The 26,846-nt window shown below is 38.0% G+C and overlaps 1 protein-coding gene across 6 annotated transcripts in view; it reads right to left on the reverse strand.

Annotated features, from left to right (window-relative positions):
- RB1 (RB transcriptional corepressor 1) overlaps positions 1–25,445 on the reverse strand; it is a 131,003-nt gene extending 105,558 nt beyond the window's left edge. For 5 of the 6 annotated variants that reach the window (XM_059903292.1, XM_059903291.1, XM_059903294.1 and 2 more), the window contains exons 1-2: positions 24,817–25,445; positions 21,916–22,042 (exon numbers count right to left, since the gene is read on the reverse strand). In XM_059903292.1, the coding sequence (XP_059759275.1) occupies positions 21,916–22,042; positions 24,817–24,959 (270 nt within the window). In that variant the 5' untranslated portion in view covers positions 24,960–25,445. The remainder of the gene's footprint in view (positions 1–21,915; positions 22,043–24,816) is intronic. The other variant, XM_059903295.1, reaches the window with a different exon arrangement.
- Between the last annotated feature and the right edge of the window lie 1,401 nt (positions 25,446–26,846).

Genomic DNA, 26,846 nt, shown 5'->3' on the forward strand with positions numbered 1-26,846 from the left:
TAACATCCACTTGGTCTGATCTTATATCTGGATGTCACCAAAATTTGCCAGAGGGAAAAAATTTACAAAGCCATGAAGATTAGAATCAACTACAAAATCCTACTTTATCATCATTTTGTTCACTTTTTAAAATAGTAGATTATACTGGAACACAAATAACATAATTTAACACAAAGTCATCTGATATGATAAATGCCTAAATGGAAAACATCAGTCTAACCACCATATTTGCAATCATTTAAAAATCATATATCTTCATATAGTTTTCTTTGCCTCTTTCAGTTTGTTTTTTTGTATCTTCCAAAATTTGATATCTCTAATAATTTTTAAAGAAATACTCATTAAAAAAAAAAGAAAAAAAAAAGAAGTACTCATTATGCAGCTGCCATGGTTTTATGACTTTGGGGATACAGTGATGAAAACAGAAACAAACAAAAAAAATTCCCTGTCTCCCTGGGACTTATACTTTCATTTATGTTAAGAACATGGATTTTGGTGTCAAACATTCAAGAGTTTGAATACTCTAGTGGTATAACTGTGAGCAACTTGCTTAAATCCAATTAGATCTCAGTTTCTACTAAAATAGGGATGATAATAATATCTAATCAGAGTCACTATGAAAATTAACAGTGAGGATGCTTTTTATTTTTATTTATTTATTTTTTTGGCCTCACATGGCGGCATGCAGGATCTTAGTTCCCCAACCAGGGGTCAAAACTGTGCCTTCTGCAGTGGAAGTGCAAATTCTTAACCACTGGAATGCCAGGGAAGTCTCTGAGGATGCACTTAAGTAATCAGCATGGTGCCCAGCATTATACTCATTGAATCACAGCTACCAATGCACTTAAGTAATCAGCATGGTGCCCGGCATTATACTCATTGAATCACAGCTATCAGCAGCAGCACTATTATCAGTGAATCTAGCACTCATTCCTCTATATCATATCTGTCTCAATACTATCCATAATCCAACCTTCCCCACACCAAAAACATCCATTCCTGGGAATGCTAAGGAATGCTGGAGTTGTGTGTGTGTGTATGTGTGTGTCTGTGTGTGTGTGTGTGTGTAAGAAATCATGTTTATTGACCTCCAGCCCCTGGAAACCACTGACCTGATTTCAATTCCTTTTCCAGAATATCATACAAATGGAATTATACAGTCTGTAGCCTTTTTTGTCTGGCTTCTTTCACTTAGCATAATGCTTCTGAGAACTCATACATATTGTTGTATCTATAATATTAGTATTTATTCCTTTTAATTGCTGAGTAGCACTCCATTGTATAAATATGCCACAATTTATTTATCTATTCCAACAGCTGAATACACTGCTATGAATAAGGCTACTAACCCTAGCCTTAAATATCCAACTACAGATCTTTAAGTGGATGTATGTTTTCATTTTTCTTGGGTGAATATCTAGTTGAGGAATGCTAAGTTCTATATTAAATACAAGTTTAAGTTTATAAGAAACTATAAACTGTTTTCCAACGTGGCTGTACCATTTTGCATTCCCACCAGCAACAAATGAGAGTTCCAGTTGCTTTGCATCCTTACTAGCACTTAGTTTTTGTTTGTCTGTTCTTGCCTGTTTTTTAGCCATCCTAGTAGGGATGTAATGGTACCTTTTCCCAAGGACTAATGACACTGAGTATTTTTTCAAATCTTACTTAACATCCATGTCTCTTCTTTGGTAAAGGGTCTTTTCAAATATTTTGCCAATTTTCTATTCAGTTGTTTGTCTTATTAAGTTGTAAGAATTAGCTATACATTCTGGATTCAAATCGCTTAACAGATATGTGTTTTGCAAAAATTTTCACCCAATCTGTGGCTTTTCATTTTCTTAAATAGTGTATGTCAAAGAGCATAAGTTTTTAATTTTGATGGAGCTCAATTTATTACTTTGCTTTATAGACCATGCTTTTGGTGGTACTATCTATGAAATCTTTGCTTAACCCAAGGTCACGAGGATTTTCTCCTATGTCATCTTCTACAAGTTTAGATCTACGATTCATTTGAATTAATTTTTATAAATGGTGCAAGATATGGATTAAAGTTCATTTTTTGCATAAGGACGTCCAATTGCTCCAGCATCGTTTGTTGAGAGGAATATCCTTCTTCCACTGAATTACCTTAGCACCTCTGTGTGCAAAGACTGACTATATATGTGTGAATTCTATTTCTGGATTCTCTGTTCTGTTCCACTGACCTACTTGTCTTTCTTTTTACTAGTACTACAATGTCTTGATTACTGTAGCTATGTTTTATTCTTTTTTAGTTCAGTTTGATTCAAGATTTTTAAATCCGTAAAGGACATCTGATTTACTTCTCATTGTGCAGATTAAGAAATTAAAGGCTAGAGTGTTGAGACTTGCTCAACACAGCCAGTCGATACCACAGACCTAAAACCCAAGTTTCTTAACACTCAATTTAGTATTGTTCCATTTATTTAAGAATATTTCCTTAATTACATTTCTACATCGATGTTCCTAACATTTTCACTACTGAAATCCTTAATCTCATCACCCTACTAAGAGCCTGTACTCTTAACTATTTTACTATTCTGTACTCTTCATTTCTATTTTACTGAGAAGGGTAGAGAATCACAATACCAAAAGCCTCAACATTTTTCTCCACATCAATAATTTCTAAATACTATAAATTTCAGTCTTCCTCCAAATGTCTCTGCATCTTCAACTTCCTCTTCTGACTTTGACAAATGGACATTCTCCTCCACTCTCAAATTAATATGTCTAATCCCTCCATACCTCCCACTTTGGATCACACTGCCTCTCATCTCCTTCAAGACCTAGTTTATTAATTCTTCCCTCTGTCTTGTAATTTCTCTAACAGTTCTTTCTAAACACTTATTTCCCTTTAGATAAGCTTGCACCACCTTAAAAAAAAAAAAAAAAAAACCTATCCCTGGACTTTAACAAGGTACTGGCCTAACCACACATCTAAACCTCTCACTATTCTCACTATTCACACACATACTCATCATGTACACTCTCACAGTCACACCTACTGCATCCACTGAACATATCTACTACATAAGCACTATTCTACTGACGCTAGTCTCTAACTCTCCAAAGACCGCTCTCTTTCTAAACTGAATGGCTTTTTCTTTGGTTTCATCCACAAAACCTCTATACAACATCTAACACCACTGTAATGAAACTTTTTCCCTTAGCTTTTTAAACACTCTTAACATCCTCATTCTCTTTATTTCTCCCAACTTTTTCAGTGTTTCCTAACTCCAAGGACTTTTTCCCAGAACCTTCTCTTTTCCTTCACAATCTCATCCACTTCTATAGCACCCTCATCACCTCCATACAGATGTTTCTCATATCTCATCCTGCTTTCCAGCCCTCACTGCTCTCTCAAGATCCAGGCCCTATTTTCCAATGGCAATTTACAACCTAAAATCTGTAACTGATTTGTTTTCTTGAAAATTTAGTTGAGAATTACAAAATGAGCTCAGAACAGCACCTTAAAAATTGTTAAAACAGAGGAAAAGTAATTTTTACTCAGCCAAAAGAATGACCAATAAATAAATAAATAAAAGAAGAAAAAATGGGGAAAGGGTAAGAAAAAGCATTTTGCAAAAGAAAAAACGGTAATTTCCAATAAACATATTTTGAAAATACTGAACCTCAGAATAGTGTCAATTGAAGGACAATTTGCAAATATGCATCAAGATCCTTAAGAGTTCAGTTTTATCTCTAAGAATTTATCCTATGAAAATAATTGGAGTGTTGAGTCAAGATTTAGTGTAATATATGTTGAAAGAATTATTTATAAGAGTAAAACTAGTGGGAAAAGCTTAAATATCTTTAAATAAAACAGTTAAAAAAATTATGATAGAGCTATATCATGGAATAACATAAAACTCTTAAAACATTTCAAAGATTATAAGGACATGGGAAAATACCAAAGACATGTTAAGAGAAAAAAACACCAGAATACAAAATTCTGTGTATATTTTGACTCCAATTTTGTGAAAAAATTTTAAAAGGAAGGAAAGGCAAATATATATCAAAATGTTAACTATTATCTCTAGGTGGTAGGATTACAAATGATTTTCATTTTCTTCATTAACACTAGATACATTTTCTAAATTACCTAACAACTATAAAATGGGGAGAAAGTAAGTCAATTTAAAAGTATTAAATTTATATAAAGCAGGAGAGAGAAAAATTAGGAATATCCTTGAGAAAAATCTTTAAAATATTAAAACTGTAATTACATATACTATAGTTTAAATCGAAATCTACAATCAACACTTAAGAGGCTACCTATTTAAGCTGTCATTTAATTTAGTTCACCTGAAGCACCCAATCGACAACCCCAAATTAGTGATGACTTGTACTTGCTTTATCACAAGCACTAACTTATAAAAGAGCTCCACCAAGTGGTAACATAAATCATCTTGGAAACATCTGAAAAGTAGGTTATCTTACTAGTCATGCTATCATAACCAACATGAATTCAAACTGAAATTTTAAAAGTTAAAAACACTACTCTCTCTTATCTTCCCTTTTAAAAATATCAGCCATGACCAAGATGGAAATAAGCCATAAGAAATATGCTCTTTATCTCAGGGTCAAAAAGGATACATCCTTACACTAGATTCATGAGACTGTAGTGCGTGATTAGCCATAAAGTTACAAGTTAAATGTATTAGAGAAGTAGAGGGGATAAGAGCTGCCTTTATCTTCCACTCCTGGATTTCCTCCTTACCAAGGTTATATGTAGGAACAAAAGGGATAATATGCTAATATGCCAGAAAATCCTCCCTCTCACTTGCATAATATTAGCCCTCAGCAGTTAGTGTTAAGGAAATTCTTTGATGTGGTCAGAAGAAGCAAAAGGCAAGAGTACCACTGTCAAGAAGAAGAATGCAAAAGCTAACTTTCCTTGTACTCAATCATATTTTTGATACCATATTCAAGGGTGAACACCAACTGAATTAGCCATCCAGTTACACAATGCCTTTGTGGGGAGAGAGCTGACTCTACTCCCAGAAAAACATGTACCTGGCAAGCTGAGATTCATCTAGCCTTCTGCCCAAGAACTGAGTATCGGGGGCTCCCTCCTTTAAGAGCTCCTACAGAACTGAATGGATAGGCCTATTTAAGCACTTAAGTAAAACTTAAGTTCAGTTTACTTATTTGCTCAATTGTCCGTATCTCAACTAGTCTGTAAGCATTTTGAAGACATAATTATATCTAATACACCGCTACACCCCCAAAAACCTAGTACAATGTCCAGCACTAACCTGATGTTAAATGCACATTTTTTAAAAAAGCAGTAGCAATAGTCATCTCCCCATATAGGATAGAATGACTTTTTTGACTTTTTTTTCCTCCTAGTATGCTCAGAGAAACAAGCAGCAACTGAATCATGAGTAAAAAATATAAGGTAAGAATATTGGTTCTACTAGTTTCTTTAGCTCCTGATCACACATTGATAACCTAGTGAGTATCAACAGGACTAACTCACACAAACAAATGATATTACAGACCTCATTTCCTAAACATGTGATATATAACTGACCTGGAATTTAGTTTCTAGTCAAGCTCTCTGCTTGCTTTATTGAGTCGAAGGCCCAAAAGATGATCCACCCAAGAAGATATAGCCACAGAGGAGAGAAAACTGCTGCCATATTAAAACAACGACTAATTAATTGGTTTTTCTGTAAAAGATCAATGAAACCGATGTCTACCACTCTTAGAAACAAAGATGAAAAAAACTGAGGAAGTCAACTCCTACAACTCAGATTTAATTATATGTATAAAAGGTATCTTTCAAAGTTTGCATGTCAACTCCTTCTACCAGTATCACATATAATACTTGAAAAAATAAAAACATAACTAATGAATAAATGAGTTGGCGTTAAAATGAAAGAATCTCAATTGGAAGGGAAATGAAAGGGATCATTGATCATCAAGTCCTGTGCTCTGGGAGTTTCTAGGGTTCCAAATCATAAAATGATAATCTTTGGCAAATGTGCTGAAATTTTTAAAAACGTAAGAGAACCCATATGTTTACTTTCAATAATGCCTCAGTAACTAAAGTAGCAAATACTTCACTTTTGCTAGAATTCAATTCAGCAAGGTAACACAATTTACCTTTACATTGATAAAAAAGCACTGGCTGGCAGCTTTGTATGCCTTGAAGAAAACTAGGAAAAATTATTAATTAATAATCTAAGTTTGGTAAACTTCTTAAAACAGATCCAAGGTGGGGAAAGTTAGGTGGTTTCTGACTGCAATATATTGATAATTCTGATTCAACTTACCTTAAAAAAAGTTTGTAGAATGAGAAAATCAGAGCACATATTGAAAAGAGGTAAATTAAAACAGGAAGAGAAATAGGAAATTTTGATAAAATAATTCATTTCAAAGCTCTCCTAAATATCTAGGTCTCATATAAACTTGACTATCTGTTTATAGCTGAACATGTAATAGACAGAAATACAGAAATAACTACCAATCGGAACATCAATAATTATGAATATCAGGCCTCTAAAACTATAATGCACATAATAAGGAAAACATTAATTAATTCACTGATTGATCATTTACAATCATTTATTTCAAAACATCTGTTTTATCTAAATTATATTTATATAGGGCATAAAGATGTTTAAAGTACAGAAAAACAAATAGTCCTATTAAATTGAGATTGAAGATATCCTAGCAAACCTGGAAGCCTATAACAATCTCCACAGTCATTCCAATCCTTTGGAAAAGAAGATGCTATACAGTATGTGACGTATCCTTCTGGTATCTACTTCTAATATGGAGAATAAAACTTAGAGTTTGTCCCTATGTTTGCGGGGAATTGATGAGGGGGTAGTTTTTTAAAAGAAATACATTATAGCTGTTTTCAGTCATTTATATCCTAACATGTACTAGAAAGAATTTTTTTTAATCTTAGAAAACTATATAAAATAAGACCCCAAAATCCAAAATATGTGGGTAAAGAAACTGGGCATTTTAGGAAGGATAATTTTGTACCTTATTCTCTAATTCATTTAATTTATTCAGCAAATATTTACTAAATGCCTACCAAGCACTGAGCACTATTATAACTGCTAGGAATACATCAGTAAACAAAATAAACATTCCTGTTTCCTGGAGCTGACATTTTAGGGGGAAGAGAACAATAATAAACAAAAATCAGTATCTGTAAGTAAACTATATACTATGTTTGAAAAAGAAGCCTTCCCTGGTGGTGCAGTGGTTAAGAATCCACTTGCCAATGCAGGAGATACGGGTTCGAGCCCTGGTCCAGGAAGATCCCACATGCCGCGCAGCAACTAAGCCCATGCGCCACAACTACTGAGCCTGCACTCTAGAGCCTGTGCTCTGCAACAAGAGAAGCCACCGCAATGAGAAGCCCGCGCACCACAACGAAGAGTAGCCCCCACTCGCTGCAACTAGAGAAAGCCCGTGCACAGCAACAAAGACCCAATGCAGCCAAAAATAAATAAAATTAATAAAATTAAAAAAGAAAGAGAGAAAAAAGAGCAGGGTATCGTACACTGTTGGTGGGAATGTATATTGGTGCAGACACTATGGAGAACAGTATGGAGGTTCCTTAAAAAACTAAAAATAGAGCTACCGTATGATCCTGAAATTGCACTCCTGGGCATAAATCTGGAGAAAACTCTAATTCGAAAAGATACATGCACCCCAATGTTCATAGCAGCACTATTTACAATAGCCAACACATGGAAGTAGCCAAGTGTCCATCGATAGATGAATGGATAAAGAAGATGTGGTATATATACACAACTGAATATTACTTAGCCATCAAAAAGAATGAAATAATGCCATTTGCAGCAACATGGATGGACCCAGAGACTATCATACTAAGTGAAGTAAGTCAGACAGACAAAGGCAAGTATCATATGATATCACTTACATGTGGAATCTAAAAAATGATACAAATGAACTTATGGACAAAACAGAAACAGACTCACAGACACAGAAAACAAACTTATGGTTACCAAAGGGGAAAGAGCTTGGGATTAACAGATACACACTACTATATATAAAATTATAAAATAGGTAGACTTCCCTGGCGGCACAGTGGTTATGAATCCACCTGCCAATGCAGGGGACACAGGTTCGATCCCTGGTCTCGGAAGATCCCACATGCCGCGGAGCAACTAAGCCCGTACACCACAATTACTGAGCCTGAGCTCTAGAACCCACGAGCCACAATTACTGAGCCCATGTGCCACAACTACTGAAGCCCACGCACCTAGAACTCTGCAACAAGAGAAGCCACCTCAATGAGAAGCACCGCAATGAAGAGTAGCCCCTGCTGGCCACAGCTAGAGAAAGCCCACACGCAGCAACGAAGACCCAATGAAGCCAAAAAAAAAAAAATTATAAAATAGGTAAACAACAATGTCCTACTGTATAGCACAGGGAACTATATTCAGTATCTTGTAACAATACACACACGCACACACACGTGCGTAACTGAATCACTTTGCTGTACACTAGAAACCAACACAACATTGTAAACAACTATACTTCAATTTAAAAAAAAGCAGGGTAAAGTGAATAGAGAATTTGAGGGAGAAGAAGGGGCAGATTACAGTATTAAACAGTCTTAGGCCTCACCGGAAAAGTGAGATATCAGCAAAGATTTTATTCTATGAGCAAAGACATAATCTATTAAATTTTTAAAATGTGAATGTCTTCTGACCCAGTGGTTTCACCTCTAGGAATCTACACTACAGCAGTACTCTCATTTGTGCATTAAATGTATATAAAAAGCTATTCACTGCAGCAGTTTGTAGTATCAAATGTTCAAAAATAAACTAAATGTTTGTTAACAGGGGAATATATAAATAAACTACACATCCATACAATGGGAAATACATCCACTAAAAAGATTAAGCTAAACATAGAGGGAGAGGTGCTCTTCAAGATACATCACTACATAAAAAAAGCAAGGTGCAGAAAAATGCAAAAACTAGAAACTTTTATTAGCTGCCTACGGAGGAGAAGCAGGCAGCTTAGGGGAAAGAATGAGAGAGACTTCTCAGTGTTTACATTTTTATTTCTTTTGAATCTTGAACCATCTAAATCTACTGCCTATTTCAAACACACTGATAATAAATTGGCTAAAAAGTGTAAGTAAATAATAAGACCTCAGTGAGGTAAAATAAAAATCCTTTGTGTGTGTGGGTGTGAAAGGGGAAGTGAGGAAGGGTTGGAGGGATAGAATGAGCATAAAATTTATCAGTGGTTATTTCTACAGAGGTGGGAATACAAAGAGAGCAATGGATATTCACTTTTCACTCTATTACTATAAAATTTTTTAAAACAAGTATATTTGAGTTTTGAATATATATGGGGGTGTGTTTATATATGAATATATATATTTTTGAAATGCTGAAAGGGAAATATAGAAATGGTGGGAAAAAATGACAAGATGTTAGTATCTGAAAAACTACATACTATGCCTTGAAAAGTGGAATTCAAAACAGTAATCAGTTATAAGAGTCATAATGACCACAAAACAAAATAAAATAAAATAGCTTCTCAGAAGAAGCCTAGCTAGTCTTCATTCAGAGATGAGAGTAAAATTCCTTCCATGGATCCTCAGAAAGAAGAAAATATACTGCAGTAAACAATACTGGCCAACAGTAAAAACTTTCATGAAGGAAAAGCAATTTTAAAAGTAGGAAGTCAAATTATATATTATAATAACAATTATATATAATTATATGTTAGATATATCTGAGTAGTTCATGATGAAAGTTCATGATGAACTTTAATAATGTTATCCAACATATATATTAGGTTTAAAACATTAAATGGTAAAACGGATAGTAAGGAAATGGTTTGATTAAATTTTTTAGAGAATAGAAGAGAAAAAACAATAAAACCAAAGACTGGTTTTTTGAAAAAACCAACAAAATAGAGAAGCTTTTAGTTAGATTGATCAAGAAAAAAGAAAGACTCAAATTAGCTAAAATTAGGAATGAAATAAGGACATTAAGACCAACCTTACAGAAATAAAAAAAGAATTAACAGGAATGCTATGAACAACTGCATGCTGACAAATTAGATAACACAGATGAAATGGACAAATTTCTAAAAAGAAACCAACTCCAAAAGAGGTGGACCAAAACCAACTCAAAAAGAAATTGACATCTGAAAAGACCTCTAACAAGGTAAGAGGTTGGATTAGTAATTTCAAAACTTCTACACAGAGAAAAGTCCAGGCTCAGATGGTTTCACTGGTGAATTCTACCAAACATTTAAAGTAAAATTAATATCAATTCACCAAATTGCTCCATAAAAACTGAAGAGGAGGAAACATTTCCCAACTCCTTCTGTGAGAGGTCAGTACTACCCTGACACTAAAATCATACAAAGACATTACAAGGAAAGAAAATAGAGACCAAAATCTCTTATGAACATATGCATAAAAATTTTCAAAAAAGGGCTTCCCTGGTGGTGCAGTGATTAAGAATCTGCCTGCCAATGCCAGGGACACAGGTTCATGCCCTGGCCTGGGAAGATCCCACATGCCGTGGAGCAACTAAGCCCATGCACCACAACTACTGAGCCTGAGCTCTAGAACTCGCAAGCCACAACTACTGAGCCCATGTGCCACAACTATCGAAGCCTGTGCGCCTAGAGTCTGTGCTCCGCAACAAGAGAAGCCACAACAATGAGAAGCCCGTGTACTGCAACGAAGAGTAGCCCCCGCTCACCACAACTAGAGAAAGCCCGCATATAGCAACAAAGACCCAACACAGCCAAAAAAAAAAAAAAAAAAAAAAAAAAAACCTCAACAAAATATGAGGAAACCAAATTTACAAATATATAAAAAGAATTACAGACTATGACCAAGTGGGATTTTTAGGATAAGTCCCACTTTATCCTAAAAATGCAATGTTGGTTTAAAATCTTAAAATAATATAATACATTATATCAATAAGGAGAAAAAAAATATGATTATCTCAACAGATGCAGAAAAATCATTTGACAAAACACTCAACACAACAGGAATAAAAGGGAACATCCTCAACCTGACAAAGGCATCCACAAAAAGCCCACGTCATAAGTAATGGTAAAAGACTGAATGTTCTTCCCCCTAAGATAAGGAAAAAGACAACAATGTATTGAAGCTTCTAGCCAGGGCAATTAGGGAAGAAAAAGAAATAAAAGGCAGCCAGATTATAAAGGAAGAAGTAAAACTATCTCTATTTGCAGACAATATGATCTTGTATTCAGAAAATCCTAAGGAATACACTAAAAAACTATTTGAATTAAAATATGAATTCAGCAAGTTTGCAGCATACAAAATCAACATGCAAAAGTCAACTGTATTTCTATACACCAGAAATGAATAAACCAAAAACCAAAAATGAATTCCATTTATAATAGAATCAGTAAGAATAAAATACTTAGGAATAATATTTTAATCGCAAGACTTGTACTCTAAAAACTAAAAATACTGTTGAAAAATTAAAGAATATCTAAATAAATGGAAAGACATTTCACGCTCATGCATCTGAAGATAATATTGTTAAGATGGTAATACTCCCCAAATTAATCTAGAGATTCAGTATAATCCCTACTGAAATCTCAACTGTCTTTCTAAAAGAAACTGACAAATTGATCCTAAAATTCATATGAAGAGAGAATTCTGGGAAGATGGCAGAGTAGGAAGCACTAGAAATCTGTCTCCCCACCTAGACAACAGTTGCACTGGCAGAATCTGTCTGATGTAACTACTCTGGAACTCTGGAGTCTATTAAAGGCTTACAACTTCCAGGGGAAGGCAAAGAAGGTAAATGATAGTTAATTTCTGTCAATTTCAGCTCTGAACACAGTAACAGGTACCCATGGCCAACTGTCACCCACCTGGCAGGCAACTATGCACATGTTCCTGGAACAGCCTGCACAGAATCTGCAGGAGCCAGGGTGGGCAGAAAGGACCCAGTCCTCCAAATTTCACAGATCTGTGCTCTGATCACTTATCGCTGCTCATCACGGAGGAGCAGGCAAAGAGGTGGGGGCTACTGTTGTTGCACCTCCCCCATTGTTGCAAGCACCTCTCCCTCTAGTTGAAGTGACTGCCAGGAGATTTAAAAAGTTGGCACCTTCCCCCTACTCTTCATTTTTTTCTCCTTTTCCTCTTTTGGGAGCCAGACATTGGATTAAGACATTCAAAAGCAACCGAATACATGGAGGAAATTAGAAAGTCACAGTGCACACCCAAGAAAGGCACATAGTCAGAAAAGACCTGAGAAGACCTTAAATTTATACTTCAGGCTGATCCCTGGCACAGACATAGCCTACAACAATCAAAACCAAACCAAATAAAAATGAAAAAAAACCAAAAAAACAGCAAACTCTAGGGAAGTGGGGAGAAATGAATGAAATGAAATAAATGAAAGAATATACACAAAAGGAAATAAGAAAGGAATTTAAACATTTCAATAAAAAAGCCAGCTAAACACAAAAGAATTAGTGAAAACAGAAAATCAACAGAAAAACCAAGGAAACCAAAATCTGGTACTTTGAAAAGATCAATAAAATCAATAAGCCTATACTCAGATTAACTACAAAAAGAGAGTGAAAGAGAAGACACAAATTACTCATAACAGAAATGTATGTGACTGTTTTTCTCTTGCTGCCTTTTCTCTCTTTAACTTTTGCCATTTTAATTATGATACGTCTTGGGTTCATATTGTTTGGGACTCTCTGTGTTTCCTGCACCTGGATATCTGTTTCATTGTCTAGGTTTGGGAAGTTTTCAGCCATAATTCCAACAAATACATTTTCTACATTTCCCCTTTCTCTCTCTCTTCTCCTTCTGGGACCCCTATATTGTGAATTTTAGTGCACCTGATATTGTCCCAAAGGTTCCTTAAACTATTCTTCTCATTTTTTAAAATTTGTTTTTCTTTCTGTTGTTCTGACTGGGTGATTTCCGTTATTCTATCTTTCAGATCCCTTATGCGTTCTCCTGTATCACCTAACCTTCTGTTTATTCTCTCTAGTGTGTTTTTCATTTCAGTTATTGTGTTCTTCAGCTCTGACTGGGTTTTTTTTGTATTTCCTTGTTAAAATTCTCACTGTGTTCATCTATTCTTTTCCCCAGTTCCGTTAGCATACTTACTACTATCACTTTGAATTCTTTATCGGGTATTTACCTCTGTTTCATTAGAGTCTGTATTTTTCCCCCCAGGGTTTTCTTCTTGCTCTTTCATTTGAAACATATTCCTGTCTTCTCATTTTGTTTAACTTTCTCTGTCGCCATGAAATTAGGTGAAGCAGTTACCTCTCCCAGTCTCGAAGGCATGTCCTCGTGTGGGAATGTCTCTATGCAGTCTGCGTGTGCCCAGCTGCTTCGGTAGGAGCGCTGCTGGATCTGAAGTGAGCACAGTCTGGATCTTCCCTCAGGGTGTGCTGGCAGCCAACGCTTTGGTAGGAGATAGGGCTGAAGTTGGAGTGGCTACAGTCAGAGCTGGGGCTTCTCTGCTCAAGGGCTGTCACCGCCCTGTGAGAGGTGGGGCGGGGCTCAAGGGGCTGGAACAGGAGTCCTGAGGGAACCGGGTTTCGGCTAGGTGGGTGGCAGTCCCTGTCTTGGTTTGGGGCTCATCCAGGGCTCGAGGGCATGGGGCTGCACTTCTGTGCTGGTTTCACTCTCCCCACCCTCTGGTACGCATGCCTTGGTTAGAGGCTGGGTCAGGGCTTGAGGGGCTGGTACCATGCTACTGACCTGGTTTGGCTCCCTTCTAGGTGTGAGCAGGGACACACAATCCTGCGATGGCAGTCTCCACCCTAGAGCTAGTTTCGCTCCCTCTCGAGTGTGTGCAAGGAAGCCTCACTCGAGTGACAACATTCTCCGCCCAGGATCTGGTTTCGCTCCCTCCTGAGTGTACACACTGACACACATGCTGGCAATGGCTGCCTCCACACTGGTCAGAGACAGGGGCTGGGTCCAAGCAGGCTTGGATCCCTCCAAGTGTGCGCACTCTCATCAACAGCCTGCGCCTTAGTGGGGTGCAGCACCAGAGCAAGAGGCGCTGGAGCACGAGCCCTGTGCAGGCTGGGGAGTACACTGGGGCGGTCCTGAGAAGCCGGCCAGAGCCCCAGAAAGTTTTCAATCTGCTGCCTCTGTGCTGTGACTGGGATGAAGCAAGTCTGTGCATGTTCTTCAAGAGCAGTGTCTTGGTTTCTTATATCTCTCCAGTAAGCCCCACTGATTTTCAAACCAGTTAAGGGGGTCATCTTCCAAGCGTTGGACCCTTGGGCTAGGGTGCCTAATATGTGGCTCAAATCCCTCACTCCCCCATGGATAATTCCCAAGCCTGTGACATCCCCTTCCTCTTCTGTGTCCCCCACTAGCGGGTACAGGTCCCGACCAGATTGCTTCTCCTCCCTTCCTACCAGCCTTCGTGTGGTTCTTCCTTTACAGCCTTGGTTGTAGAAGAGTCATCTTGCTAGTCCCGGGTCGATTTCACCAAACATCGCTCTATATGTAGTTCTGGTTTTGATGTGTTCAAGTGAGTGAAGGTGAGCCCGTGTCCTTTAACTCCATCTTGATCTCTCTCTCCTCCCTCCGTACTGTTTTTCACAGTGGCTGCACCAATATACATTCTTACCAACAGTGTACTAGGGTTCCCGTTTCTCTACATTCTCACCAACACTTGTTATTTCTTGTCTTTTTGATAATAGCCATTCTAACAGATGTGAGTGATATTTTATCGTGGCTTGATTTGCATTTTCCCGATGATTAGAGATGTTAAGCACCTTTTCATGTACCTGTAAGCCATCCATATGTCTTCTACGGAAATATGTCTATTCTGTTCCTCTGCCCAGTTTTTAACTGGATTGTTTGTTCTTTATGTATTTTTGGATATTAACCCCTTATCAGATATATGATTTGCAAATATTTTCTCCCAATTGGTAGGTTGCCTTTTCATTTTGTTGATGGTTTCCTTTCCTGTACAGAAGCTTTTTATTTTGATGTAGTCCTACTTGTTTATTTTTGCTTTTGTTGCCCTTGCTTTTGGTGTCAAATTCAAAAAATCATCGCCGAGACTGATGTCAAGGAGCTTACCACCTATGTTTTCTTCTAGGAGTTTACGGTTTCTTATGTTCAAGTCTTTAATCCACTTCAAGTTCATTTTTGTCTATGGTGTGAGACAGTGGTCCAGTTTCATTTTGTGCATGTTGCTGTCCAATTTTCCCAGCACCCTTTATTGAAGACACTGTCTTACCCCTATTGTATATTCTTGGCTCCTTCTGTCACAAATTAATTGACCATATATGTGTGTGGGTTTATTTCTGGGCTCTCTATTCTCTTCTATTGATCTATGTGTCTGTTTGAATGCTAGTCCCATTCCATTCTGATTAATGTAGCTTTGTAATATAGTTTGAAGTCAGGAAGTATGATAGCAATGATACTTAGATACAATACCAACCAAAGGCATGATTCAGAAAAGAATTTATAAATTGGACTTTATTAAAATTAAATATTTCTGCTCTGTGAAAGATACTGTCAAGAGAATGAGAAGTCAAGCCACAGAATGGGAGAAAATATTGGCAAAAGATATATCTGAAAAGGACTGTTACCCAAAATACATAAACTCCTCCTAAAACTCCTCCTAAAACAATGAGAAAATAAACAAAATATTTAAAAAATGGCACAAGGTATAGACACCGCTCCAAAGAAGATGTACAGATGGCAAGTAGGCATATGTAAAGATGTTCAGCATCACATACCATTAGAGAATTGCAAATTAAAACAATGAGAGAGCACACCTATTAGAATGGCCAAAATTCAAAACGCTGACACCACCAAATGCTGGGAAGAATGTGAAACAATAAGAACTTTCATTAATGATACAGCCACTCTGGATATAATCTGGATGTTTCTTACAAAAATAAACATACTCTTACCATAGGCTCTTACCACAGGATCCAGCAATCACACTCCTTGGTGTTTACTTAAAGAGTGGAAAACTGATGTCCACACAAAAACCTATACACAAATGTTCATAGCAGCTTTATTCATAATAGCTAAAACCTATAAACAGCACATCCATCTTTCAAAAGTGAATGACTAAACAAACTGTGGTCCAGCCATACCATGGAATACTACCAAAAAAAAAAAACAACGAACAAACTATTTGCAATGGGCTGAATTGTGTTCCCCCCACAAAATTCCTATGTTGAAGCCCTAACCCCAAGTACCTGAGAATGTAACTGTATTCGGAGACAGGGTCTCAATGAGGTACAGTAAGTTAAAATGAGGACAGAAGTGTGGGCTTAACCAAATCTGACTAGCATCCTTACATGAACAGGAAACCTGACACACAAAAAGGCGCCAGGGATATGCGCACAGGAAAACCATTCCATAACATAAGGAGAAGGCAGCCATCTGCAAGCCAAGGAGGGAGGCCTCAGAAGAAACCAAACCTGCCCATATCTTACCTTGGATTTCCAGCCTCCAAAACTGTGAGAAAATACATTTCTGCTGTCTAAGCCACTGTAGTATTTTGTTACAGCAGCCTTAGCAAACTAATATATTGATATATAACATCACTGTATCTCCAGGGAATTATGCTGAATGAAAAAAGACAGTCCCAAAGATTAAATACTATATGATCTCACATCCATTTCATTCTTGATGTTACAAAATACATCTGACCCTTGAAGAACATGGCTATGAACTGTGTGCATCCACTTACAGGCAGACTTTTTTTCAGTAGTAAATACTATACTACTACGTGACCTAAGGTTGGCTGAACCTTCAGACGTGAAACTGCGGAAACAGAGGAACCTTGTATACGAAGGAACTGCATATGCAGATTGTTGACTATGTGGAGGGTTGGCGCCCCTAACCCGCACACTGTTCAAGGGTCAACTCTATGTCATACTATCACTGAGTAAAGATCTTATTAAATGTCTATGTACAGTCAAACTGGGCTATTGGTACTGTCAAGATAATACTTGAAAAGATGATTATAATCATCGGTCACCGTTACAGAATATTACAAAACAAACTCATCAGCTTGAAAACTAGTCAATAAAAGCAAAGAATAAAGCACTTATCCTACCTTTCCTGAATGATATGTACTTAATAAGAATAATTGATGGAGGAAAGTTTCCATTTACAGAAGAATTACAACTAATAACTGAATACGGAATGATAAAATTATCAGTTCACCATTTAGCAGCCCCTAATGGATCTAGTCAATGGTCATCAATAATAGCTTACATCAAAAAAAAAAAAAAGAGAGAGAGATAACAAGACATTATATGTCTACTAATAGTCATACACAACAACATCTCTGAAGTATTTCTTCTGGAAAATATCAAACCAGGATCTGATCAGGCCTCTAGATCCATTTCTAGGAAACACAGAGAATTAGCAAATATGTTAAACAATGAAGGAGGTACAACCTGTAAAATACACACAGTAAGAAACTCCACAGGATAAACAATCCAGTTTCTTCAACAAATAAATTGAAAAAAAAAAAAGAAGTAAAGAAAGGAAAAGGGGGAGGGAAGGAAGACATGAAACCAACAGATTAAAAGAGATTTAAGACACAAGTCAACCAATCATACTGTATGGACCTTATTTAAATCCTCATTAGAACATACTGAAAAAAAAAAAAAAAAGAATTTATGAAACAATCAAGAAAATTTGAACACTGGATACTTGATATTAAGGAATTTTCATTAATTTTGTCAGGTGTGATGAACTGTGGTCATTTTTTTAAGAGTTCTTATTTTTTTCCCCATACATACTGAAATATGTACAGATGAAACATCATATCTGGGATACTTCAAAATAATCTGGGGTCAGGGAGAAATAGAGTTTGGCTATGACTGATAACTGTTGAAGCTGGTTAAGAGGTATATAAGAATTCATACCATTTTCTCTATCTACTTTTATAAATACCTGCAATTCTCCATAATAAAATGTTTAAAAAAATTAATCTGAGGATTGGAAACAGAAATAAAAGAAGCTGCAAATATCCTACAACTGTAATACAAATATAACGTTCACGTACATGTTCTGAAGTGCATTTGGCTCAGCAACATCCACATACAATCAGGATACCAGCACCAACGCCAGACAGAAAGGGTACATATATTACTAACGACTAGAAAACTACAGGCAGAGACCTTTCACTACACATAATTTTAAAATAGATATTCTGCTTTCTAACGTTAGTAAGAAACCCCTTCATATTTCTGCAGTATAGCTTAAATGGAATGCCTAGTATTACTCCAATTCCAAACTATTTTTTTCAGTTATCTTTCTAAATATAATGACCTATAAAAATGCCTCTATCAAGGGCAATATATTTCAAAGCCCTTGAATATATACACACAAAAAACATACACACACACACATACACACGCAAAGCCCTAAGAAACTGACATTCAGACATCATTTCTGCTTTACAGATGAGCAAACCAAGACTGGAGAATTAACCAATTTGCCTAAGATCATATAGCTACATTACAACTACAGAGTTTTTTGCTCTGAGGTCCAAGGTCTTTTCTATTCTACCACACTGTCATTCAAGATACAGAAAGAAAACCAAAATTCCAACAACTGATTCACCATAAGTCACAGTATGAAAAGCAATCCTGGCCAATTTCTTGATGGAAAGTTCCTTATTTTATTCATATGCTATAAGCAGCACGAACACAATCTAATCTTACGACAGCAATCACCTATTACATACTTACTAAACATTTATACAAGGAGAAATTTCTAGACAAAATACCACAAACCTTTCCTTTAAAAGAATTAATATATGCTTTCATGTATGTATAAACAACTTTTTTTACTCTGAAGAACTTAAAAATGTGGATTTTAGCAAAAATACTGCATCAGAATCACTATACATCCGTTTAAAACTTCAACCATTTTAACTGATTCTTAAATTCTCCTAAAAAAATATTAATGTAAGATTTTCTGCAGTAGTTCTTAAGTCAAATAATTCCGCTTGCATGACCTAATATAGGCACTCATTTACACTAATAAGTGCTTTATATGCATGAATTTATTTAATCCACAAAATAACTCCAAGTTCCAAAAATCATTGTTAGTTCCCTTTACAAATAAAAAAACTGAGGCTTGGAGATTTTAGGTAACTTTTCGAGATCACAGAGCCAGTAAATGGTAGATCTGAGACTTGAGTCAGTCCAGTCTGATGACAAATCCTTGCTCTTAACCCATCCTCTATTCCAATAAACATTATCTATTTTCAGTTGCCAAAAAGTGCCCTAAGTTACCACACTCCTCTTCTTGTTTCAAAGAAGATAGCCAATCGCAACTAGAACGGCTGCATAGGAAACAGGTTCATTTTGTCATTCATTCGCTTCTCAGCACACACTGGCTCATATTCTCCCTTAGAAATTACTGTATAAATGAAGGTTAAATTATCAGGTCAACCCTCAAAAACTTAACTATCACTTAAAATAATATTTCTATGTGAAAGTCTGGTGAATTATAACAGGACAATACAACATCATCCAGTCGTACCCAACAAAAAGGTACCCCAAATCCCAAAGGTAACATGAAATTCCTTTCTTGTCTTCCTCAGCACACAACCAAGAATGATTTCACATGTCCTAGTCCCCATCATGAGCTCCATCAGGAGATGAGTTTTAAACTGTGCCAGTTCCCATAGAAAGTAGGGACAAAGCCAGGAGGAGAAAAGGGTAGGATACAAAAGCAGGAACATTTATTTATATATTTTTATGTATATATATATATATATATATATATATATATATATATATATATATATATATATATATATATATATATATATTCAAGTCCAAAGCCCAAAACTATTAACTGCTACAGTTCAGTTAAAAAAAAAAAAAAAAAAAAGTTTTCTGTGAACCAGCCTGGAAATCTAACTACCATATTGTACTTGCAAAGAGATTTGGAACACAACCAGCTTAAAAGTTGGAAACTATCTATACTCACCAAACTCTTTATACAACTACCTCTTCTCAACTTTCTGAAAACTAAAAGCCTAGTATTTATGGAAGAGAGAGAAGTGAAGGACTCTTTAACTGCATGCACAGAAACAGCTTTGTACCTGAAGTATCCAAATCAGTGGAAATATATATTAGGTGCTTTGGGATGATACCAATAATATCATTCATCCAAGATACTTCAAGTATTCCTTTTTAGTATGGAGTTCTAGAATATGTTCAGATCTTTGGAACTGTAAGATTTGTTTTCTCCTTTTTTTTTTATTACCAGATGCTATGGACTGAATGCTTGTGTCCCCCCAAAATTCATATGCTGAAAACCTAATACCCAATGTGATGTTATTAGGGGATGAGGCCTTCAGGAGTGATTAGGTCAGGAGGGCAGAGCCCTCATGAATGGAATTGGTGCCCTTATAAAAGAAGCCAGTAAAAGCTCCCACCCACCCTGCCAAGTGAGGCCAGTGACAACGCACTGTCTATGAACAAGTAAGTGGGCCCTCACCAGACACAGAATCTGCCAGCACCATTATCGTGGACTTCCCAGCCTCCAGAACTATGAGAAATAAATTTCTATTGTTTATAAGCTATCCAGTTTATGGTACTTGTTATAATAGTCCAAATAGACTAAGACATCAGAGATTTTTTTTAATGGTTTTAAATAGTTATTTTTACGGGCTGTACATAAGCATATTTTGTTGCATTGATCTGATCAGTAAAAAAAGACATACATGTACTCTACTACAATGCTGATGAGAAAGTAAACGCATTAAAAGTGTCTGGAGTGCAATTTAGCAGTAATTACCAAGAGTTTTATACATGTTCATAGCTTTTGACTCAGTAATTCAACTTGTAAGAATGTATTCTAATAATCAGAGATTGATTCATGAATTTAAACAAGTTATCAAAGACTTACTTTCTGCCAGGCATCACTCTTACGAATAAGGATGTTTAATCACATTATTTTACAGCTCCAAAGTTGGGGAAAAAATGTCATATAACAGTTAAGAGTTAACAAATTAAAATACATATAATGAATAAAATATTACACTACCACTGGAAACTACGTTATCAAATAATATTTAATAACAGAAAACGCTCATGTTAAGAAAAAATTTTTTTAAACAAGATACAAAACTATATGTAACTACATGTAACTACATATAACTACATGTACGGGATCATACATGTAGTTATATACAGTATGCTTTAGATCTTATTAGTCAGGGTCCTTGGTAAGTTACTTAACCTAGCTCTACTTCAGTGTCTTCATCTATAAAATGAAGGTTTTACATTTTACATGTAAAATAAAGATTTTATATTTCACATCTTAATGGATTGTCAAATGGGTTCTTTGAAAAGTGGTTAAAATATTCCCCAGCACATATAAAGCATCAATAATTATTTGCTGGTGGTATACACATACAGATGCAAAGAAAAAATGGAAGAAATATTTCAAAATATTATCAAAGATCCTGAATTCTAACATACCTAATTCTAAGGCAATCAGGAAATTTGAACACTATGTATTATGAGATATTAAAAATTATTTTATAAGATATAAAAAATTATTTAAAATTATTTTATGAGGTATAAAATCATTTTATGAGGCATTTTTTGTTTTTTAAAAAGTCTTTATAGCACAGTGAAGTATTTATGAATAAAATATGATACCTAAAATTTGCTTTAAAATACTTTGGTGGGGGGCTTACATGGAGAGTTTTGGGGTTTTTTAAAATTTTTAATGTTATCAGAAGTAAATTGCCTCTGGATAATAGAATTGTTACTAGCTTTGCTTTATAGTTTCCATTTTCTAAATTTTCTACAGTGATTAAAAATTATTTTTAAAATTAGAAAAATGTTTTCAAAAAAATTTAAGACAATCCTTACCAAGACTCCATCCACAGATGAAACCTTCTCCCAAGTTAACCAAGCTCTTTCTCTGACATGATCTGGTATCTTTAATTTCTGACATAATGCAGTAAAATCAGGTTCTTCAGTTTCTTCAAACTCAAGCCTACCAAATGAAAATATAATAGGCACAAACTTACAATCAAATTAATTAAGCAAATATTTGTTTCAATAGTTTGCATATAATAGCACTATCCTGAAAGACAGCATCACTAAATACTTTAGGATCTCATTTATCTTTGAAAAAAATTACACTTAGAATTTAAACATATGTTTATCTTCTTCGGTCTTTTCCAAAACAAGAATACCACACAGTGAAAAATGCTTGCTGGTCTGGTGAATCACATACTTTAGAGCAGCAAAATAGCCTTGTGAAGCAAAGTAAGTACAATAGCTAAAACTGTTTGGGAAAGCTGGGATGATACTAGCCAAGAGGAAAGCCTTAGATAATATTACAAAATCAATTCAGTATCAGTAACTTTGCTAAAATACAATCAATGTTTCATTTAATCTGCCTACTAGTATTTCTTACATGATGATCAAATTCAGCCTTTCTTCTTGATCTTTCTTAACCAAGACAGGCAGTCAAAAAATTCTTCTTGCCTAATTCTTTTTCATTCACTTAATGTCTAGTTGACATCTAATAATAATAATAGTAGTACAAGGCATAGCTTACAGTTTTTTAGTATTTGCTATGGCCCCATACAAAGTACCCTGGATGAAGGCAGACTGAACCCCGCATCAGCCCTATTAGGTAAGTACTCTTACTATCCTTGTTTTACGGATAAGTACCAAATCAGAGAAGTTAAAGTACTCACCTGAGATCACAGCCAGTAAATGGGAAACCCTGATATAAACCCAATAACCTAACTCTATAATCCATGCCTCTGACCACTATTCCAGACTGCCAAACCTACTTCAAAACATAATTACCTTTTGGTTATCTCAAGAATGAAGATGGTGTGTTGTTCCTAGTGATGGTTTCCCTTACAATTGTATCACTTAAGCCAGAGATAATACAATAGAAGGAAGACCTCAACTCTCAAAGTAGACATGGGCTCTGTCACTGGAAATGCAGTTGGACTGGGCCCTGAATCCATCCCAAGTAAGTTTCTCAGCTTCAGATTGCCAGGCAGTGGTTCTATCCTTGTTCAGTAGTTAACCTCTAGAGTTTGATAGCCCATGCTAAGGAAACATTTTATGGGTAAGAATAATCAAGAACAGACTGCATGGTTTTGACTTACAGGAGAAGTTTTGATAGTTCCATCATTTAAAGGTATATAAAATACAGTTTTGCAAAATAAAAGAAACAAAGTCTCTTTCCCCAGGGGATGGCCAGAACTTCAATATTTCTGGTTACCCTACAATAATCAAGAATGCTTCCAAGCTCTGTGGATAACATGGGGTTCTTTACAGTAGACTTCACTGTGCTTTACAAAGGGAAACTGGAAAGTACTGGATATATCAAAGTTTAATCAGAAACGAATGTTTTCTCCCAGAACATCCCTGGGCTTTTTTTTTTTTTTTAAACTAGCGAGAATGATTTTTAATTAATACATAAGACAGTCTAAATATATGAATTTCAAAGAGCTTTTCACAAGCCATTTCCAAAGCCCATTCCAATCTTTAACAACTTGCCCCGAATTCTGTTCGTGTCTGGGGAGATAAGAGAAACTGGACTTGCTGATGGACTAGATCGGCAGGAGGGAGTACTGAGGGACAGAAAGGAGTCCCCTTCCCTTGAAACTGATGTGTAGTCTCAAAGTAGGGCTAGTGCTTACAATAATAATGGCAACTATATTCGTTCAATCTTAGGTTCTAACCATAAAGCATCACAATCAAGAAAAATAAGCTGCTGCAATATATATCTCCTTGTCATATTCTACTGCATTATCATGTACTTGCTTAAATTTAGAATCCACTTAGGAGAAAAAAAAATAATTCCATGTGAGCACAAAAACACTAATTTTGTACTCAAACAAACAAAACAAAAAAGGACACCAGGATCCTCGCTGGCTCAAAGCCAAAACGCAAAATGGAAGAAATAATGAGGCACGCTGAAGCAGACTAACATGAAAGAAGAGTTTTATGCAATGAGAAAAAAGAAAAAGTTTAGAAACTCTCAAGCTCTTGGGCTAAATGTCTCACAATATTTTTGCCCATGCACCAGTTCCTCTAAAGAGTTACGTTCCACCAGTCACTGCCGATGGCTGTGAATCCTCACGTACTGAAAGCACTCTTCTAAGGGAACGCCATAAAGCACCTCAGCCGAGTTTCCTGGGGGCAACTGACACCCAGGACCCTGCGCTTCACGTCCGATGGCATCTCTGTAGCAGCGTCCAAGGCTTTTCTGCTTGGCCTCTCCCAGGACTGGGCTTCAGATGCAGCTGCACGCCCAGAGGAAAATACTTTCCAACTGCTGCATCGCAGGAGACCAAAACAGAAAGTCAAACGACCACCGGAGGACTACAAACCTCAACAGGAGAAAAACCTCTCCACCAGGCACCAGTTAGTTTTTTTTTTTTTTCGTTTTGCATTTGATGGGGTCTCGAAATCACCCGCCGCCTGCGAGACTCCAGTCTCGCGGAGGAAAGGCGGCACCTGTCACTTCGCTCAGCGACCCGAGCCCCACCCGCCCGACACCTGTCAAGCTGGAGCCGAGACCCCTCCCGGCCGCCCTCCCCTCGCTCCCGAACCCAGACTCCTGTCAGCCTCCTCCGGGCGCTCCGCGGCGGTGGGGCACCGGGAGGGTCCCTACTCCCGCCGGGACCCGGCCCCCGGCGGAGACGCGCCCCCGCCTAGACGCCGCGGCGCCCGCCGACGCACCCTCGGGGCGCCCTTCCTGCGCGCCGCCCGCGCGCGGCGGCTCGGCTCGCTCACCTGGCCAGAGGCAGGTCCTCGGGGCCGCTGTCCTGCTCGGGGTCCTCCTCAGGAGGGGGCGGCGGGGGCGGCGGCGGCGGCGGCGGCGGGGGCTCCGCGGCGGCGGCGGCGGCTGCTGCTCTACGGGGGGTTTTGGGCGGCATGACGCCCTCGCAGGGCAGGCGCCGGCGGACGCTGGAGGAGGGCCGGGGAGGGAGGACGCGCGCACGTCGGGCACGCCCCGTCCTCTGCCGACTCCCGTTACAAAAATAATTTGAACGTCCCCTGAGAAAAACCGGACGAGCCCTCCCCCGCCCGGCAACCGAGCGCCGCGTCCAACCGCGGGAAAACGTCACTTCCGCCAGCGGCGTCACGTCCGCGAGGCTCCCGGGCCCGCCGGCGTCGGGAGGGCACCGGGGTGCCGGGCGAGGCGCGGGGCGGGGGCGCGGTCGAGAGGGGAGCCCCGGCCTGGGCCCAGGCGCCCGCCCAGAGGCAGCCGCAGCCGCCTGAACCTGTCTCCTCCCGAAACTCGCTCCTCCAGGCGTGGGTTCCGGTAACGGGGCGCTACCCAGCCTGGTGGGCGAGCGCAGGCCCCATCACTACCTGCGGGTGGATCCGGAGCTACTGCGGAGGCCCCGCCGGGAGTATCTAGCGAGCGCACCCGGGGCGGGCACGCCTCTCTGCTCCGTGGGCGGCGCCCTCCCTCTCGCCCGCAGTCCTACCGCCCAATCCGTTAAGCGAAGTCGTCCGAAACAAAAACAAAAACTTCTGGAACACCTCTTATGAGCTGAATTTTGCCAACCTTTAGGAGAGACCAAGTATGGGACAGTGACTGGTCTTTTGGAGTTCTTTTGAGGAAGGGGGTGAGCAAAGAACTGATGATAGGGTGCTAAATGATTTAACAGGAAGCACCCTCGAAATGTCTAAGGGACAGCTTCAGAGGAGCAGTGGCATTTGAATAGAAGTTTGCCCGACGGACCTAACATTTAAGGAGGACTTTGTGTACAAGGGATTGTTCTGGCCACTTTACATAATTGTCCTACTTAATACTCAGAAACAACCCTTTAAAATGAGTCGTAGTCCTATTACACTTTCCAGCTGGGAAAACAGGCTTGGAGGAGTTAATTTGCCCAATATTACAGAGCTGGTGGGTGATGCTAGGTGAGCCGACGCGAGTTGTGAAAGAATTGACCGAAATATTAACAGGGGAAGAAAAGTTAGTTTTTATTCTCTTTCCTAGGGAGGAAAGGGGCCAAACACATAAAGTGGCGTTGGCCCTGAAGGTTGGGCGTTTTGAGTCTTTTACTGAGTCTTAAAGGGCAAGATGCAAGAAAGAGGGGATGGGTTGATATCTATTCTGGTCCACAGTTGTCACCAGGCTGGCTGTGCTTCTATAGGATGTGTTTTTTCTGAGAACAGACTTGTTGTCTTCAGTAATTTTCCAGTCCTTGGGTGTCTGAAAGAGACTTGATAGTGGCCCTTGACAGGCGTTACTTTATTTTGAACAATGTTAGATGGGTTTACAGGGGGTAGAGGATTTGAACCCAGATATATTTGACGCTACTTATCCATTACATCGTGTTAAAGAAAACACCAAGAGAGAGAAATAGCATGTGCAAAGGCGCAAAGACATAAGAGAAGAGTTTGCTGGAACTACCACCATCAAACATTGGCTTAGAAACTGTCTCTTGTCTCTTGGTATTTACTTATAATAATAGATTGCCTAGTTTGAGTACATGTTTTTCTCTCATTGGCAGATGCTGTGGGTTGCCGATTCGGAGCCTCCCAACTGAGGTGCTGTGAATAAAATACAGCTGTGCTCTGGTGTGAACCGCCCCCCCCCCATCCTTGGAACAGCTGAGCAAGGCTGAGGCAGCAGCCTCAGGCAAGTCATAGCTCTTGGGTTTATCCCTGTGTGTCGTACAATGGATTATCACTTTCTGTGTATGCCATGGTGTATGCCAGAATGTGAAAAACGGGTGGCAGTCATTGGCCTGCTCAACAGCTGGTTCTACCTAAGTTCAGAAACCCTCTCTCGGGGACTAAAAGTT

The sequence above is a fragment of the Balaenoptera ricei genome, chromosome 18 (genome assembly GCF_028023285.1).
Source record: "Balaenoptera ricei isolate mBalRic1 chromosome 18, mBalRic1.hap2, whole genome shotgun sequence".
NCBI classification, from domain to species: domain Eukaryota; kingdom Metazoa; phylum Chordata; class Mammalia; order Artiodactyla; family Balaenopteridae; genus Balaenoptera; species Balaenoptera ricei.